The sequence below is a fragment of the Pelobates fuscus genome, chromosome 3, assembly GCF_036172605.1.
Source record: "Pelobates fuscus isolate aPelFus1 chromosome 3, aPelFus1.pri, whole genome shotgun sequence".
In the NCBI taxonomy this organism is placed as follows: domain Eukaryota; kingdom Metazoa; phylum Chordata; class Amphibia; order Anura; family Pelobatidae; genus Pelobates; species Pelobates fuscus.
The window spans coordinates 323,407,481-323,424,145 of record NC_086319.1 but is presented as its reverse complement, the minus strand read 5'-3'; the positions used below and the strand labels follow the sequence as shown (position 1 = coordinate 323,424,145).

The window sequence follows — 16,665 nt, the reverse complement described above, 5'->3', positions numbered from 1 at the left end:
GGCCACCCGATGGCAATTAATTTCCAGGGGGTCTAGTCAGCACTGCGGCACTTTAACAGCGCGACTAGACCCCTGAGATGACGTCAGAGCTGGGAGGAATGGACTGCCCCAGTCACTCCTCCCAACTTACGCCTGACACCCATCAGGCTGAGCCCCCCAGGGAAAGTCACCCTCCTGCCCCTAAAAGGTAGGAAACAGGAGGGTGTCTGTCTCTCTCTCTCTCTGTGTCTGTGTGTGTCTGTCTCTCTCTCTGTGTCTGTGTGTGTGTGTCTGTCTCTCTCGCTCTGTCTGTGTGTGTGTGTGTCTGTCTGTCTCTCTGTGTCTGCCTGCCTGTCCCTCTGTGTCTGTCTGTCTTAGAGACATAGAATGTGATGGCAGATAAGCACCATTTGGCCCATCTAGTCTGCTCAATTTTCTAAATACTTATCTTGGCCTTATCTTATAGCTAGGATAGCCTTATGCCTATCCCACCCTTTCCTAAACTCATTAGCTGTGTTAACCTCTACCACTGCAGCTGGAAGGCTATTCCATGCATCCACTACCCTCTCAGTAAAGGAATACTTTCGGATATGTTTAAACCTTTGCCCCTCTAATTTAAGACTATGTCCTCCTATTGTGGTAGTTTTTCTTCTTTTAAATATAGTCTACTCCTTTACGGTGTTGATTCCCTTTATGTATATGTTTCTATCATATCCCCCCTGTCTCGTCTTTCCTCCAAGCTATACATGTTAAGATCCTTTAACCTTTCCTTTTAAGTTTTATCCTGCAATCCATGAACCAGTTTAGTAGCCCTTCTCTGAACTGTGGCTGGCTGTCTGTCTGCCTGGCTGCCTGTGTGAATCAATGCATCTCTATGGGTGAAGTTCAGCGTCTCCATGCAGAACATGTGCAGCAATGACCCAGGAAGCACCTCTAGTGGCTGTCTGAGGAGTGACCACTAGAGGTGTTCCTAGGCTGGAATATAAATACTGCCTTTTTTCTAAAATGCAGTGTTTACAGCAAAAGTCTGCAGGGACTGACTATACTCACCATACCAACTATAATAAGCTGTAGTTGTTCTGCTGACTATACTGTCCCTTTAAGGATATCGACAATGATTATTTTCATGTCCCCTCCATGTACAAAGATAATCATTCAAATCACTGAAGTGGTTATGGAGGTTGGAGTAACCCTTTAATGTGCTATATGAAGTGGTCATGGTGGAAGAAGTATGTATATGCAGTGTTTCTACTTGAGAAATTGTAATTCTATGCTGAAGGCAAATAGCACCCGCACCACGTTACATTGGCAGGCAAGAACTCCGTTTTGAGTTGCCAATATCAATTCTGTGCATAAAAAACATCTGTCGTCAGCAGCGGAAGCTAGCTCTCCCCTCCCACCCTCCCGCTTCTCATCATTCAAGAAGTGGGAGAAATCCTCTCTCCCCTTGCTGGTCTGCCTGAGCCCGGCCAATGGGACCAGTCACCGGCTTCTCTATGAAGGCATTTTACACAGAATAGATCCCCCTTTCAAAAGGGTTGGGGTAACCCTTTAAGGCTGTAAGATAGTCTGTTGAAAGCAATTATTGCTGAAAAGAGCAAGTATACATGGCTTTTGAGGGACTTACCGGTCAAAATTATATTTGGTACACTTCCTCCACAGTTGGAATACAACATATTTGCCCTTAGCTGGAAAGGATCTTGTAGGTTTCCATGACTGCCTCCTAATCCCATCATTGCTGCCTGAGAGTATTGGAGGTTCATGTTTGGATCCAAGAATGCATTGCTGTTCGGAAGGGAACTGCTTGGGCTTCCAAACATGTCATACTGGTCTTGCTGTATCAGGTGGAAAGTATTAAGAGTCAGCACCTGGTCACATAAACACCTCAAAGAAGCACATCTTTATTGCACACAGTACTTTAAGAAGTAAAATAACAATGAACGCTAACATGACCTCTTCACTGATTTAAAGTTGCTATGAAACGCTGCACATACAGAGACGCCTCTGCTGTCGAAGGCGTAACAAAAAGTTCCAAGCTGGCTAACCAAAATCCTGTGAGATATTGGCATCTGACACCATAACAAGAGCATGCTGATAAACCGCCAATACCACCACCACCACATGCTACTCCTATCCCCCCCTTACTGTCCTCCCTGCCCTACATCCCTTTCCGGCAAGGGAGATAGACATTGGCCAAGGAGGAACGTGCTGAGAGGAAAATTGGCCTCAACAATGAGTTACTTTTGAGCAATTTATTTTTCGCCTTGTTTTATTCGGACATATTTTACCGTCATGCACATGAGAAAGTGAAAATATACAAGTAAATGATGACAGGATTACAAAGATAGGAGCAAAAAGTTTGATTTTGAAAAAAATACTTTACAGTTTAAAAATGTGTGCAATAACCAACCTGCTGCCACATTTGCCTCCCCTGTCTTGTAGGTTGCTGCTGATCAAAGAAAGCATCTCCAAAAAAGCCACTCAATGAATTCTGAGGATATACACAATAAAAGTAGTTACAATCAGTAAAATACATCATGCATGAGCATCGACAGGCTCCAAAATATGTAATTAAGAAGGAATGGATTTCAATTGAAAAAAGGGAAGCATTGAAAAGCTAGTGCGCATGTGCAGTTAATCGCTATGCTGCACCAGGTAAATGGTCTCTAGGAGCAGCATTTGATTGAGATCCAAGCCTGACTGTTATCACATGGGAAACATCTCTAGAAGCTGTCAGCAAAAGTGGCACTAAAAGGTGTGTTTAACCCAGCAAGGGCCACTGCACCCTGACCACTTCATTACAATTCAGTAGTCTGATGCCTTTTGTTTTTTTACTTCAAATGAAAGCCAATAACTAATGTACATATTAAAGGCCCCTATGTGACATGCTAGAACCCATATTGAAATAAAAGGGAGGTCCTCAATAAGGTTAAAGGTCTCAGCCACTTCCTGATCATTGCAAAACGCATTCTAGATACTGTAGATTTTTTTATTTTATTTTTATACATGCAGTATGTAAATAAAGTATTACAATGAGGGTGTCAACAACAGGACGAGTTCATGCATCCTCATCCCTTATTATAAAATATATTCCCAAGCAATCTACTTAAAATATTAATAAATAAATGCTTTATAACTAATAGTTTACATTAGAATAATGACAAGATGATGCATTTCAACCAATACTATTTAAGGGCTACGGTATTGTAGGAAAGCCGGCAACAATGTTTGCTACTATTTGTTAGAGTGAACTGGTCCAATATATACAGATTTATGGAAGCCCAAGCAATGGGAGCAGCATAGAACACCTTATCCAGTGTTAGCAGCAAGAGGAAACATATCACTTTATCGAATGCCTTCTCCAGATCAGTTAATAACAAGGCAGAAGATTGGTTTTTGTGGAGCATGATGGTTTAAATTGATACCACAAGCTACACAGTCTCTTGCCTCTCTAACCAATATTTGAAACCAATATTGTTTTAGAACAATTTCAAATAAATATTAAGAAGAGATATTGGATGATAGCCATTACAAAATTTAGGAATCATTGTCTAATATTAAAGGAACACACCAACCCCCATAGCAACTTAAGGTAATTTACATTGCTATGGGATCAGAAATTGTCTGGTGCCTTCTAACCTTTAGGGGTTAAACCATTTGACAAAAGTTTAAGCCCATAGTTGGGGCTCCAGCACTGGTTTCCTTCACTCTCTGCACTGCACTATTAAGTAGGGTTAAACGGGAAGCCATTGATAGGTTGAGCGTGCCAACTGACATTTCCAATCTATCAAAGGGCATCCATTATTAAAAATAGTAGCAAAGGTGCCCATATATCTCTCAAGGGCGCCCATAGACAGGTTGAGAGCATCAATTGACGCTACCACTCTTTTAGCGGCTGCCTGGCAAACCCTCCTTCCTACTGCACTGCAGAGAGAAAAGGGAGCCGGGGAGACACTGGTGCCTGAGCCCCAACTTTAGAGTTAAACCGTTGTCCAAAGTCCTGAAGGTAAAAAGTCTTCCAGAGACTCCTGCCACCATCACAATTCAAATGAATTGGCGATGGTAGTTTTATTTTAAATATTTAAGATGCTCAAATTGGCCAATGGAGCTACAAGACCGAACACAGCATCACCTGGATTATAGAAGACAAATCTCCCAGTAGGCTCATGGTCCATATCTTAAATGTGAGCGTTTTCAACTGGAGCGTTAAATGACCGCTAAAGTAACCCAGGCCTCTTCATCTCAATAAAGTAACCTGGGTTAAGTGGTCGTTTCGTTTTAACCTTGCAAGTTAAAAAAAAAATGCAATTTTTTACTTGAAATGTTAAACACGACTCATACTGACAGCCGCTAGAGGCGCATCTGCTACATCAATGGAGTAAAACTCATGCTTATAAGAGCATTGAATTTCCTATGGGGAAGCTTGGATGAGAAAAGCGTTTGCTGCACATCGGGGCCCCGATGCTCCTTTATGAGTAGCATTTGAATGGACCAACTGTGAGGTACGGTTTGTTTGTTTTTCCCCTTTAATTTTTCTATATCTTCATTTATTTATTTTCTTCTTTTCTATTTAAAACCCAATATGCTTTGGGCTAATGTATACCGTAGGGAAGACATACTCACACTAGCCAAATTCAGATCCAAAGGTGGACAGGGCACTGGTGAGGGCGGCTGGTAGTTTTGGGACTCTGGAGATTCATGCAAATGCTGTTGAAGAACTGAATGCTGGGATTGCTCTTGATACAATGGATAAGGCGGAGGAGGATCCAAAGGTGGAAGAGAAAGGGGGCTGTGATCCATATTACCCCCCTATTAAATAAAATAGACATACAATAATAATATAAAGTAACAATTAATATGAACTAATATAAATTAAACTATACACAACAAAGGAATTCAACATAAGTGATCAAATACATTGTAAATTCCTCAATAACATGGTAAATCATGCTTTTTATAAAAAAAGAGTTAAGGATAGTCAAAAACGGATAGCGCTCTAAGCAAACAACTCTATATATTGATCCACCTCTTCTTACTTTCTGATTTGGCGTGTGAATATGTTGTTTTGGTCATCACTCAAAGGTAGTTGTCCATTTATGATCATGTGTATTAAAAACACCATCGAGCTACGCGGCCTCCCACCCCTTGCCCTCCTAAATATAGTAAACTCTTACTTTTATTCAAGTTTGCAGCTGCTGGCTCTACCCCTCATCTGCCTGCTTGGCTGACATCATCAAAAGTGATTCTCTGAGCCAATCACACTGCATTCCCATAGGACTGAGACTGTCAAGGAGGCAGATCAGGGGCAGAGCCAGCACAAACCAAACACAACCCTAGCCAATCAGCATCTCCTCATAGAGATGAATTGAATCAATGCATCTGTATGAGGAAATGTCAGTGTCTCTATGCAGAGGGTGGAGACACTGAATGGCAATGCTGCACACTGTGGAGCACTGCCACAGGAAGCACCTATAGCAGCCATCTGAGGAGTGGCCAGTGGAGGTATACCTAGGCTGTAATGTAAAAACTGCATTTTCTCAGAAAATATGGTTTCCTGCAAAAAGCCTGAAGGGAATGATATTACTCACCAGAACAAATAAAATAAGCTATGGTTGTTCAGGTGACTAACGTGTCCCTTTAAAGTGGGGGTGGACAGATTGCTCCGCTGACCAATAAAAATTACCCCCCACCCTTAAGCCAACCTGAGTGCTCTGACTGGTAAATCTTGAGACTTGAGACTTACCATCAAATTGCACAGCATGGGAGAGCCTTTATAAATCATTCCCCGTTCTGCAAGAGCAGTCTGCATGAAGCCCTTGTAAGATCGTTAGATGGGATTTTTTTTTTTCATGAGTTTCCTTTTTTTTTTTTTTTGCAATCAGATCTTTTTCATTTTAATAATTTTGAAGCGACTTTATGGATTTAGAAACATAGAATGTTACGGCAGATAAGAACCATTTGGCCCATCTAGTCTACCCAATTTTCTAAATACTTTCATTAGTCCCTGGCCTTCTCTTATAGCTAGGATAGCCTTATGCCTATCCCACGCATGCTTCAACTCCTTTACTGTGTTAATGTCTACCACTTCAGCTGTAAGGCTATTCCATGCATCCACTACCCTCTCAGTAAAGTAATACTTCCTGATATTATGTTAAACCTTTGCCCCTTTAATTTAAGACTATGTTGACTTGTTGTGGTAGTTTTTCTTCTTTTAAACATAGTCTCCTCCTTTACTGTGTTGATTCCCTTTATATATTTCAATGTTTCCATCATATCCCCCCTGTCTCGTCTTTCCTCCAATCTATACATGTTAAGTTCCTTTAACCCAAGTTTTATCCTGCAATCCATGAACCAGTTTAGTAGCCCTTCTCTGAACTCTCTCTAAAGTATCAATATCTTTCTGAAGATGCGTATTCCAGGACTGCGTACAATACTCCAAGTGAGGTCTCACCAGTGTTCTGTACAATGGTATGAGCACTTCCCTCTTTCTACTGCTAATACCTCTCACTATACAACCAAGCATTCCGCTAGCATTTCCTGCTGCTCTATTACATTGACTGTCTACCTTTAAGTCATCTGAAATAATTACCCCTAAATCCCATTCCTCAGATGTTGCGGTTAGGACTATCAAATATTCTGTGCTGTATATACTCTATATTTATGTCCAAGATGCAGTACCTTGCACTTATCCACATTAAATGTCAGCTGCCACAAATCTGACCATTTTATAGTTTAACTAAATTTTGTAGTTTAACTAAATCATTTGCCATTTGGCTTATCCCTCCTGGAACATTAACCCTGTTACATATCTTAGTATCATCAGCAAAAAACATACATCACCATCAAGACCGTCTGCTATATCACTAATACAAATATTAAATGGAATGGGTCCCAGTACAGATCCCATGCTTCAAATATACTCCATTGACTAAAACCCTCTGTTTCCTGTCACTCAGCCACCGCCATACCCATTCAACAATATTGGAATCAATTCTATTTGCCTTTTTTTGGGCTGAAGAAAAAAAGTATGATGACAACTTATAGTGGGTGACTAGGGGCTTGGGGACCCCTAGACACTGGAGGGGGGGTTGAGAGAATTTTTTATGGGGGAGGGGGGGTAATAGGTAAATCCCCCCACCCCCCTTTGTTATTTAGGGCCCACTCCCACTGTCAATGGGTGGGGGCAATAGGTCCACCACTTGTTATTTAGGACTTGCCAATAGGCCAGTGTGTCCCCCAGTTCATCATATTTAATAGCCACCGCTCACAGTGTATGGGGGGACACACTATGTCTCCTTCAGTTTTTAGTAGGTGTCCCACTCATATAGTGGTCATAATGAACCACATAGGGTTGGGGGGCATGGGGGAGATTTAGGAAGCAGCTTGGAGCACAGTTCCCAGACACTTTTACTTTTAGATACAACAAGGAGGGAGTGGAGGGCAGATAACTCCCTCCTTGTAAAATGAAACGAAAGAACAAAATAATTAATTTCAGGACAAAATGTGGTCCAACAAGCAATTTGCTCTTTGTTTCATTCATTGTAATTTATATTCATTTTGAATGGACAAATAGCTGAAATTCAGACAAAAAAAAAAAAAATCATGTTGGTCCAAAAACGAATGCCCTAGTCTAATTTGTATTGTGACTGAATTTGATCAATTTTATCATGATAGGTGGCTTTACAACTCCCTAATTACTTAAATGAGAGTAAAGAATATTAGCAGAAGTTGAAAATCTAATTTTACCCACAATCATTAAGCCAAAAAACAGCAAACATCAGCAGAGGAGAACAAATTATTGGGCCCAGATATTAAGATCCGGTGCAAGAAAGAAAAGATAATAAAATATGTATAAACCTAAAGGGGGATTATAATTATATAGGGGCATGAGGAAAGAAAAACCAAAAGAAAAATACACATGAAAGGGCTGCTTTAACTAGCAAAGGTTACCTGTGAATTTGCAGACATGGAAATCGGACTAGTAGGAGAGAACTGGCCACTCATGCTCCGATTTGATTCACTGCCTGGTGTAAGTGTTAAAGGACTAACAGGAGTTTGTCTACGTCTCGGGGAACTTCCAAGAGTAGCAGTATTGAGGGAGGGATTGCTGAGGGAGGCCAGGCGAAGAGACGGGTGAAAAGCAGGGTTGTTACGCCCAGATGTTGACCCATGGTTGTTCACAGTGGAGGCCAGAGGGCTATTCATTGTCTGCACAGAATGGTTACTGTGAGGGTTCTGCATACCTAAGTAGAGAAAAGGATAAATTATTATATTTTCAACCTCTGTGCAAAAGGTAAAACCACAAACTTGCATGAAGATCTGCAGCAGTTGTTATTTTATGCCACCACTACCACTCTAGGGCACTCACACGTGGTCACCATGATCTTTCCATGAAAAATCCATTCACGGCCACAACATGAATTTAATTTAATTTTTTTATTAAGAGTAAGCAGCTTACAGCTGCCATCGAATGATGAACTACAGTACACTACAGAAGGAGAGTGGATTATTTCTATCCCTGCTTGGTTGAATCTAGTAAAGAAAGATTAATGGATGTGCATTTCCAAATTCGAAACAGTAATGCAGTGCTTCTGAAACTTTACATCCTTTATACTTCTAGCAGAATACAAGATACACTGCACCTGTTCTAATCCTGACATAATACAATCTACTGTGTTTCACTTATGTCTAAGTGTCGAAAAGAAAATCTGGAAAAGTACAAAGCATTTATCTCTGGTATATATGAAGATAGCATGAAAGTTTAGCTTTCCCAACAGACAAACCCTCATTCACAGCTGTATAATGGCAGCATTATAAGATCTACTTGGTGAAATTCAGGGAGTGGGCTGCTAGGCACAAAGATCCTATTGAAAGTGGGAGGAAAAAGAAAAACCCAAAAAACTTTCCATGGGCCTTTATTTTATCATTATTATTTCTGGCTCACTCTTTATCCTGCTTTAGACCAGCCCTATGCCACTTGGTGGGCAATCAACAATTCATGTGTCTTACAGTTTTCATATAAGATCAACACTTGGACTTTGATTAAAGTAGCGGCTTCACAGCAATCAGATTAAAAGAAACTCAGAAGTCTTAACAGTATAGTGTCGATAAAAATCAAACATTCATTTCGCTTCCGTAGTTAGATTTTTCTTGTTCTTCTAACAAACACCATACATTTACAACGTTGATGATACAAAGTGTATAGTGTGTACCCGACCATGGTCATTGTGGGGGGGAAAAACTAAACAAAAAACATATGAACAGCCAAGTGCATATGATTTATGGACTAGGACACAAGTACCCTCAGTGTATGTTTTCTCACTATAGTTTACATCTCTTTGACTACTGCAGAGATGTAATAAGCTTAATAAAATATAAAAACTACTAAATGTATTATAGTAGTTTGGCTAGTGCAACATGTAGATGAGATTTTATAACCCATAAAGTTATTTTTGCATTATAGGAATATTTAAATAAATAATGAAAAAAATCTCTCTCTCGCTCATAAATATGAGTCTATCTAACCCTAAAGATCCTTTACCTTACCATTAAAGTCTACAGTATAACAAATACTCAGACACAGGCAAATCCATAAATGATAGCAAATAGGACGCATGAATCGAGTAAGTTGCAATTTTTAAGGATGTGTATTTTATACAATGGAAATACTGGGGTGTAGAATATAAAAAAAAAAAAAAAAATCTGTCCAATGGACTAAAGCGGTAAATCCAATCTACTTGTCCTTGCACAAAATAATGTAATCTACAAAGATTAGGACCCTGCCAAGAGCCCTGGACATTTACTAAACTCGGAATTGAAAAACAGGGCAAAAATAGCAGATCTAGAACATTTCTATATAGTCTAAACATGGCTACATTTGCCTTAATTTTGCAATTTGGATTTATTTAGCAAAAATTTTGAGTTTTGTAAACTACCCTGAGAGTTTTCTTCCTTCCCATAATCTTTTCCTTCGTCATAGTGTGCGCATGCAAAATGTGCGTCATGTGAGCACTGTGTGTGCAGGCTGTATGCAAGCTTCCATATGATGTAGCCACCAATTGAGTTCTAGCCGAACTTAGTCTGTGGGCGTGATCGGTTGATCGTTGGATGTTGACCGATGCAAATAACGTATTTTATGTGTGAGTGTGTGTATATGTGCTGGCTATATGTAATGTGTTTGGTGCGCTCTAATCAGCCCCACACTCCTGAACATCATTTGACTGGAACGAGTCCTCTTTTACTGATTTAAATAATTATTTGTTTTGTATACAACACATTACAATCATAGAAAATGCTGAATGTTATAATTAAGAATGGGTCATTTAACTGGGCCTAAATACATATGTGCCAGTCACCCTCTTGCTAGTCAATAAAGGTTATGAACCCCACTCCAAATAACCAAGTCATGAGAATGTACACTTGATAAGTAAATGCCAGCAAGATTCCCAGAAGAGTCCCACATGCCTATCTTATGCCAAAGAAGCCATTCTCCATCGGTTTACCCAAGCTGAGCAGTAAGGTAGTAACAGATTCCAGTTCTAAAAGTGCACTCCTAAAGGCCTGACAGAAGGAGGCTACTAACTGGAGTTGTGTTTTCAATAGAGCCTGCTTTATTGCTATGAAGGGTCAGATGATCAGCAGTAGTAACACTGCCAACAATGTCCCATCAATTAGTTGCTGTTACATTTCCTTGTGACAGCACAAGAAGACATTATAATGATTCAGTGCAGCAAATACATACTTTAAAATCCTCACTGACCTGGAGAACCACTGATGCCCAGAAGAGTCATGGCCGCTGGTAAACCACTTGAGCTGTTCTCTGCACTAATGTTGGCATACGTTGTATCATCTGGATCCAAAGGGGTTGGCAGAGGTGATGGGAATTGCAAGTTTGTTAAATCTGGCAGTGAGCCTCCTGTATTTAGATTCCCCTGGAAATGAGAGAGGCTGGTATTCTGATCATTAGATGGATAGACTCTAAAACAGAAAAGAAAATTCAGATTAAGTGCAAACTACATGGAAAAAAATATATAAATATATATTTATATTATAGAAATGCAGAGAGAAACTGAGAAATTATTCAGAACATTTGACACTTAGAATTCTACTGCACAGATCTTACATACAATACCATATGACCTCAAGCAGAACACAAAAAGGGCTCATTTAAGATAAGAGACAAAAACTGCTTCAACGTAAAATAAAAACTACTTCTAAACATCAAAACACAAATTGCAACATCAAAAAAGGATTTTCCTAACACTGTTAAGCACTTCTTATGTTGTACAACGGACTACTAATCCACACATATGTAATCAATAGTGTCTTGTCTAGTACTTTATCATAGGTACAGGAGAAAGTCACCCAAGAGTTGCCGAAACGTTAGCAGTGTTTTTGTGACTTGTGTCTTGCTCTCGTAGACTATTGATGTGAATGTGAGTTTTTTAGCCTTATCATGCATTTTATTGTCCTTTTATAGGTTGGATAGGATTGACATATGTATTGTTGCAATGATTTGTTCATAAAGCTAAATTAATGTTAGCAGCGATTTTGGTGTGCATCTTGTCAATTGTTATACAAAATAAAAAAATTTCAATGGACAAACAAAGCATTAAAAGTGCAAGAATAAATAAAGTAGATCATTTTGCCAAAAAGTATGCAAAAATCCAAAAATAATGCACCCACCATCGCTCTCAAAATCGAGAGTGGCTATCGGGAAATATACAGTTGTACATTTAAAAAAAAAAAACTATAATAATAATAAAATGCATAAAATATATATAAAAAAAAAATATTTTGCCTGATTAATGTGTTGATTTACAAATAACCAGCAGTGTATAAACATAATTTTTCATTGTTGCAATTGTGCAGTAATAAGTAATTTTGAAGATATGTTAATGAGCATGCCTGAATAAGGTTAATTCTTGCTTTCACTTCATGTCAGCAGACAGGCAGCCAGTGCCTAATCATTCACTAGACACTGTCATGGGTATGCTCAATTAATTACTTGTAATACGTTAAGAAAAGTATTAACAATATAACTCAACATACGTATGATAAATCCACTGTGAAATATACACTTAATTTACATGGCATTATATTTTATTTGGCAGATTGTGAATATCTTAAGATTGCAAGCGACTACCGATTGATTTAGAGACTGTTTACGTGGATTTGAAAGCACATTCTGTAACATTAACCCCCTGACTTCATGAACATAATGGAAAGAGTGCTTAAGCAACAAGCTGGAGAAGAACACATTGGCCAACCTTGACGCAAGCAGACTTTGGTCAAGTGAATTGAGAAAGCCCCCTCTCCTCTCAAACCCAGCTAAGAAAAAGAACAAATTAACATCTTAAAACCATTAGATTACATAATCATGAATGTAAAAAGGAGGCATTTTACATACTTAATGCCTGGAACTTCACAAGACCTTGGACGTGACGTCAATGACTGAACCTGTACACAAGAAATGGACAGATGTCAAATTAGATGGATAAAACTAGCAATGCAAAGATGGAGAAGTCCCCATGCTAGCCATACAGTGTAAATAACGCTTAGATTGTTCACATTTTCTTCAACCAGTGAAGGAAAGAGGCTAATGGAAACCTTTTCATTCATTATTAGAAACAGAGACTCAACAAAAATTACTAGTTCATCTGCAAGTATTCTAATTAGCTACAATCTAACCGTATGCAAGGATGACATAATGGATGCTGTTTGGACAACATGCGTATATGGCTGCTCAATAAATAGCAAAATGTCAGGATTTTACATTTTAAATCAAAATAGACATACTAAAAACATAGCTGACATGGAGCATTTTTCCAGCTTGGCTGTTGTGGTCTAAAATGTGAAATCCACTATGAATTCAATACAAATCATACATGAGCACGTTGAGGAGCAGCCTTCAACGAGATGCAATTATTTTAAAATATAATAATGTTTTTTTAAACTTTGCAAACAAAATCTCATTCTGGTTATGAAAGCCTGGATAGTTAGGAGAATAAGGGAAGGAGAGGAGAAACAGCACTACAGAAAGAAAGACTATGAGGAGGATTTTTAACGCTCAAGCTGTAAGATTCCTGAAGCCTTGAGTGTCTTGGCCTGAACAAGATCTGGGCATCTATTCTATTTTATTTTTTATTATACTAATTTTCCATATGATCAATGTCTTTTCCAGACCACAAAGAGTACTGTACACACAACATTTTATGAACGTGCACGGATAACGTGGCAATATAACTTGCTCTGGGTAATGCAATCGTTGTCATGCTAGCATGTTTTATTTATAATTACTTTGTAGAATGCCATGCTATATCCATGTGGAAATTGGTAATGTGTAGGCTGCATGCTGTAATAGTCTAAAGGGAAACTAAAGTAGGCACAGTAACGGCTTCAACACTTTAAAGAATTTGTGGAGTGCTCGGACACTCTCTTTCCAGCGTAAAACTATTTCAAACATTTAACGCTAAACAAGAGTCCCCAGCAATTTATCCCCTTTGTGCTGCAGTAGGAGGCTGTGGTTGGCTAAGAGTGCCAGCTAACCATGTTCAGCCTATAAAAGCATCCATCGCTGGTATGATCTGAAAATGTGTAGTCTCTGCCATAGCTATAACCTTCTGTAGGAGTTAGGCTATGGGTAGCCAGGGATGCTTAGTGTTAAACTGCTGGCAAAGGGTTTTACACTGAAAAGAGGGACAGTGCCAGAACACTCCAGCACTATAACCAATACAACTAGGTACAGTGGTTATAGTGCATACAGCATCCCTTTCAGATTTAACTTGGTGCCATATACTATAGATAGATATATATATATATATATATATATATATATATATATATAGATATATATAGATATATATAGATATAGATATATAGATATAGATATATAGATATAGAGAGATAGAGAGAGAGAGAGAGAGATTGTATACATTGCAGGCTGTTGGACAAAACACATAAAATAATTACTATTATTTCGATTTGGAAATACAGCATGTTTTGCTTTTAAGGACAATTTTAAATAAAAAAAATAAAAAAAGAATAAACTACTCAGACTACAGTCACTTTATACCAGGAGATGCATTTCACGCCTACCTAGCACCTGATGCTCAATACAGAAAAAATGTCCACCTCCTCAAGCTGCTTGATGTGCGTGGATGGGGTAGTCGACTTGCTGTATTGGTTTTGGGATAGTCCATGGATCGGGGAATTTTGGGGGGAGTTGAGAGCATACCTAAAGTCCACCCTGCACTTTTTGGTGTTGCTGTTTTTGGGGCTGACCACAATTAGTATCTTCCTTCACAACACCCCATGTCACACCAGGTTTATTCAGGTGATGTTGGCAGCAGACAGGAAAACCATTCTGAACACATGGATCTCAGATAACAAGCCAACTCTGGCATTATGCCATACCAAGGTGTCCTAGATATTTAAAATTAACTGCATCAAAGCTTTCCAACATGAGGAAAGTTAGGTTTCCAAATGTTTCAAGTTCTAGGAACCCTACACACAAACTTTAGAAATTAACTCAGAAAATGGAAAAAAAAAACATTGGGGCAGACCCAAATCAGACAACCTGTAGGGAGAGGTTGAGCACTTTAAAATGGGTCACAATGGGGATGCTATTTCATTTCTAGGTTGGGGACTATATTCCTATATTTTACGAAGTGTTTGAACTTCCTCAACTTGCCTTCAGTATCCTCCCTGAATTAGTACTTGGTTACAGTTTGTTTGCATTTGTTTCACAACATGTCTGGCATCTCCCTAATGGGGTGTCCACTTTTAGATACACATAATGCTATGACATTTTGCTTTGTTCTCCTTTATATTTTATCTAAATTGAATAGCAAACTAGGGTACTCAGAAATGTAACCCCAACACCCATACTGCTGTGGACATTGTATAATTTCCAATAAAAATAAATTAAAAAAAAAAAAAAGAGTTAATGAGTAAAACAGTACCTTTTTGGCTTCCCATAACTGCTTCGGCAGTGGCTTATTAACATTCATTAAATTCTCATCGGCCAAAGCATTTTGAAATGAGAAAACTGTAACAGAAAGAAAGACCATTTTCACACACATAACATAAAAGTGGCTAACAGATATACTATCTAAATGTCAGGCTATTTACTTTACAAAAAAAAAAAAAAAGATGTGAAATGATCAATCACACTATCAGAATGAAGAAAAATGTTTTCGGAGGAGAAAAGTGACGTTTGTGGTAAGTGCATCTTTTCATAAAACATTTAAAATCACCATCTTGTTTTGACTTTTGTTCATGCGATTCTCCCTTTTCTATTAGATTTATACAAAGGGAGCAGTATAGGCAACACAATCACTACAGTCCACACTAGTAATGGTCCCAGTAGTTCCCTGGGCTGCCCCACAGCAAGTACTAGAACTGTTCACAACAGTTTGAGAGATAGCTGTGATTTCAGGTGTCTCTGGTCCAGCTACCATTTCTTATACATCTAAACTGGAAGTTCGTCTTCTTCAATAGATGTATCAGTTTTGTCCCTATTTGTACAAAATTAATTTACCGAGGTTGTCACTTGACACACTCAAACAATAAGATTCTGTCCAAACTCCAGGTAAAATACACATCACTAATGCAGTCGTCTAAGTAGGGAAGTTCTGCAATAGCTGGAAAGAAAAGACAGCACTGGAGGTCCCCAGGGTACACTTTGACTTATTCCATGTCACCGCATAAGGGTACTCCTTGCACCAGAACCACTACAGCGGGTTGTAGTGTTTGAGCTACCTAGACTATACTTTCAAAGATTTAGCAAATGGCACAATATAGTTCAGTCCAGGTATAGCTTGAAATGTAATTTCATTGTATACTCCTTGCAAATGATTTGTTAAATACGAGGATAAATAAACCTTATATTAAAAATACCAGAAAGTGACAGATTTCCTGTAAGTATTGAACTATAGTAGGGATCGACCGATATTCTGTATTTTCTGCAATATCAGTATTGGCCAATAAAGATACCGATATTGCAGACCAGAGATGCCATCAGGGTCCTGGGGGGCCCAGCACACTCTTGCTTACCTTCCCAGCATCTCCCTTCAGCTCCTGCATGGACTATGCCCGGCACGCAGGCTGCAAGAGTTAGACAGGGGAGCTGAAGGGAAGGTAAGTAAGAGTGTACGCTGGGCCCCCTCTGCACAGTCCATGCCTGCCATAAAAAATTCTGGCTGGCATGTATATTTTGTGCATTTACCTTAATAAAAATAAAAAATAAAACATTTGAATGGTAAATGTACAGAATATCGGTAAGTTATCGGCTATCTGCCTGAAAGTTCACAGATTATCGATATCGGCTCTAAAAAAAAAATCAATATCGTCGATCCCTAAACTATAGTCAGCAAAACTGTTGAATTTTTCCAGCTAAACTATATCAGCAAGCTGGCTGTCAACACATCATAATTATTTGTTTAGTTAACAATACCTCTGAGCCTTTTGTCAAAATGTCAACAAATGTTATATCCACAAATTAGCACCTCAAGATGATCATGTGATCAAACAGAAGTGTAGCGTTGCATAAAACGATGGATTGTCCATGTAAGGAATCAAGAGTATGCTTCTTTTATCATATTATCAATTGACCACTACAAGAGTTAAAACATGCTAGATGCCACAGGTTACATTTTACTGTATGCTGTACGGAAATACATTTAA

General features: G+C 38.8%; 1 protein-coding gene across 2 annotated transcripts in view; it reads right to left on the bottom strand.

Annotated features, from left to right (window-relative positions):
* CRTC3 (CREB regulated transcription coactivator 3) overlaps window positions 1-16,665 on the bottom strand; it is a 133,348-nt gene that overhangs the window by 11,214 nt on the left and 105,469 nt on the right. For both annotated transcript variants that reach the window (XM_063448968.1, XM_063448969.1), the window contains 7 exons: window positions 14,943-15,028; window positions 12,389-12,438; window positions 10,739-10,956; window positions 7,930-8,222; window positions 4,603-4,788; window positions 2,390-2,470; window positions 1,607-1,814 (listed from right to left, as the gene is read on the bottom strand). In XM_063448968.1, the coding sequence (XP_063305038.1) occupies window positions 1,607-1,814; window positions 2,390-2,470; window positions 4,603-4,788; window positions 7,930-8,222; window positions 10,739-10,956; window positions 12,389-12,438; window positions 14,943-15,028 (1,122 nt within the window). The remainder of the gene's footprint in view (window positions 1-1,606; window positions 1,815-2,389; window positions 2,471-4,602; window positions 4,789-7,929; window positions 8,223-10,738; window positions 10,957-12,388; window positions 12,439-14,942; window positions 15,029-16,665) is intronic.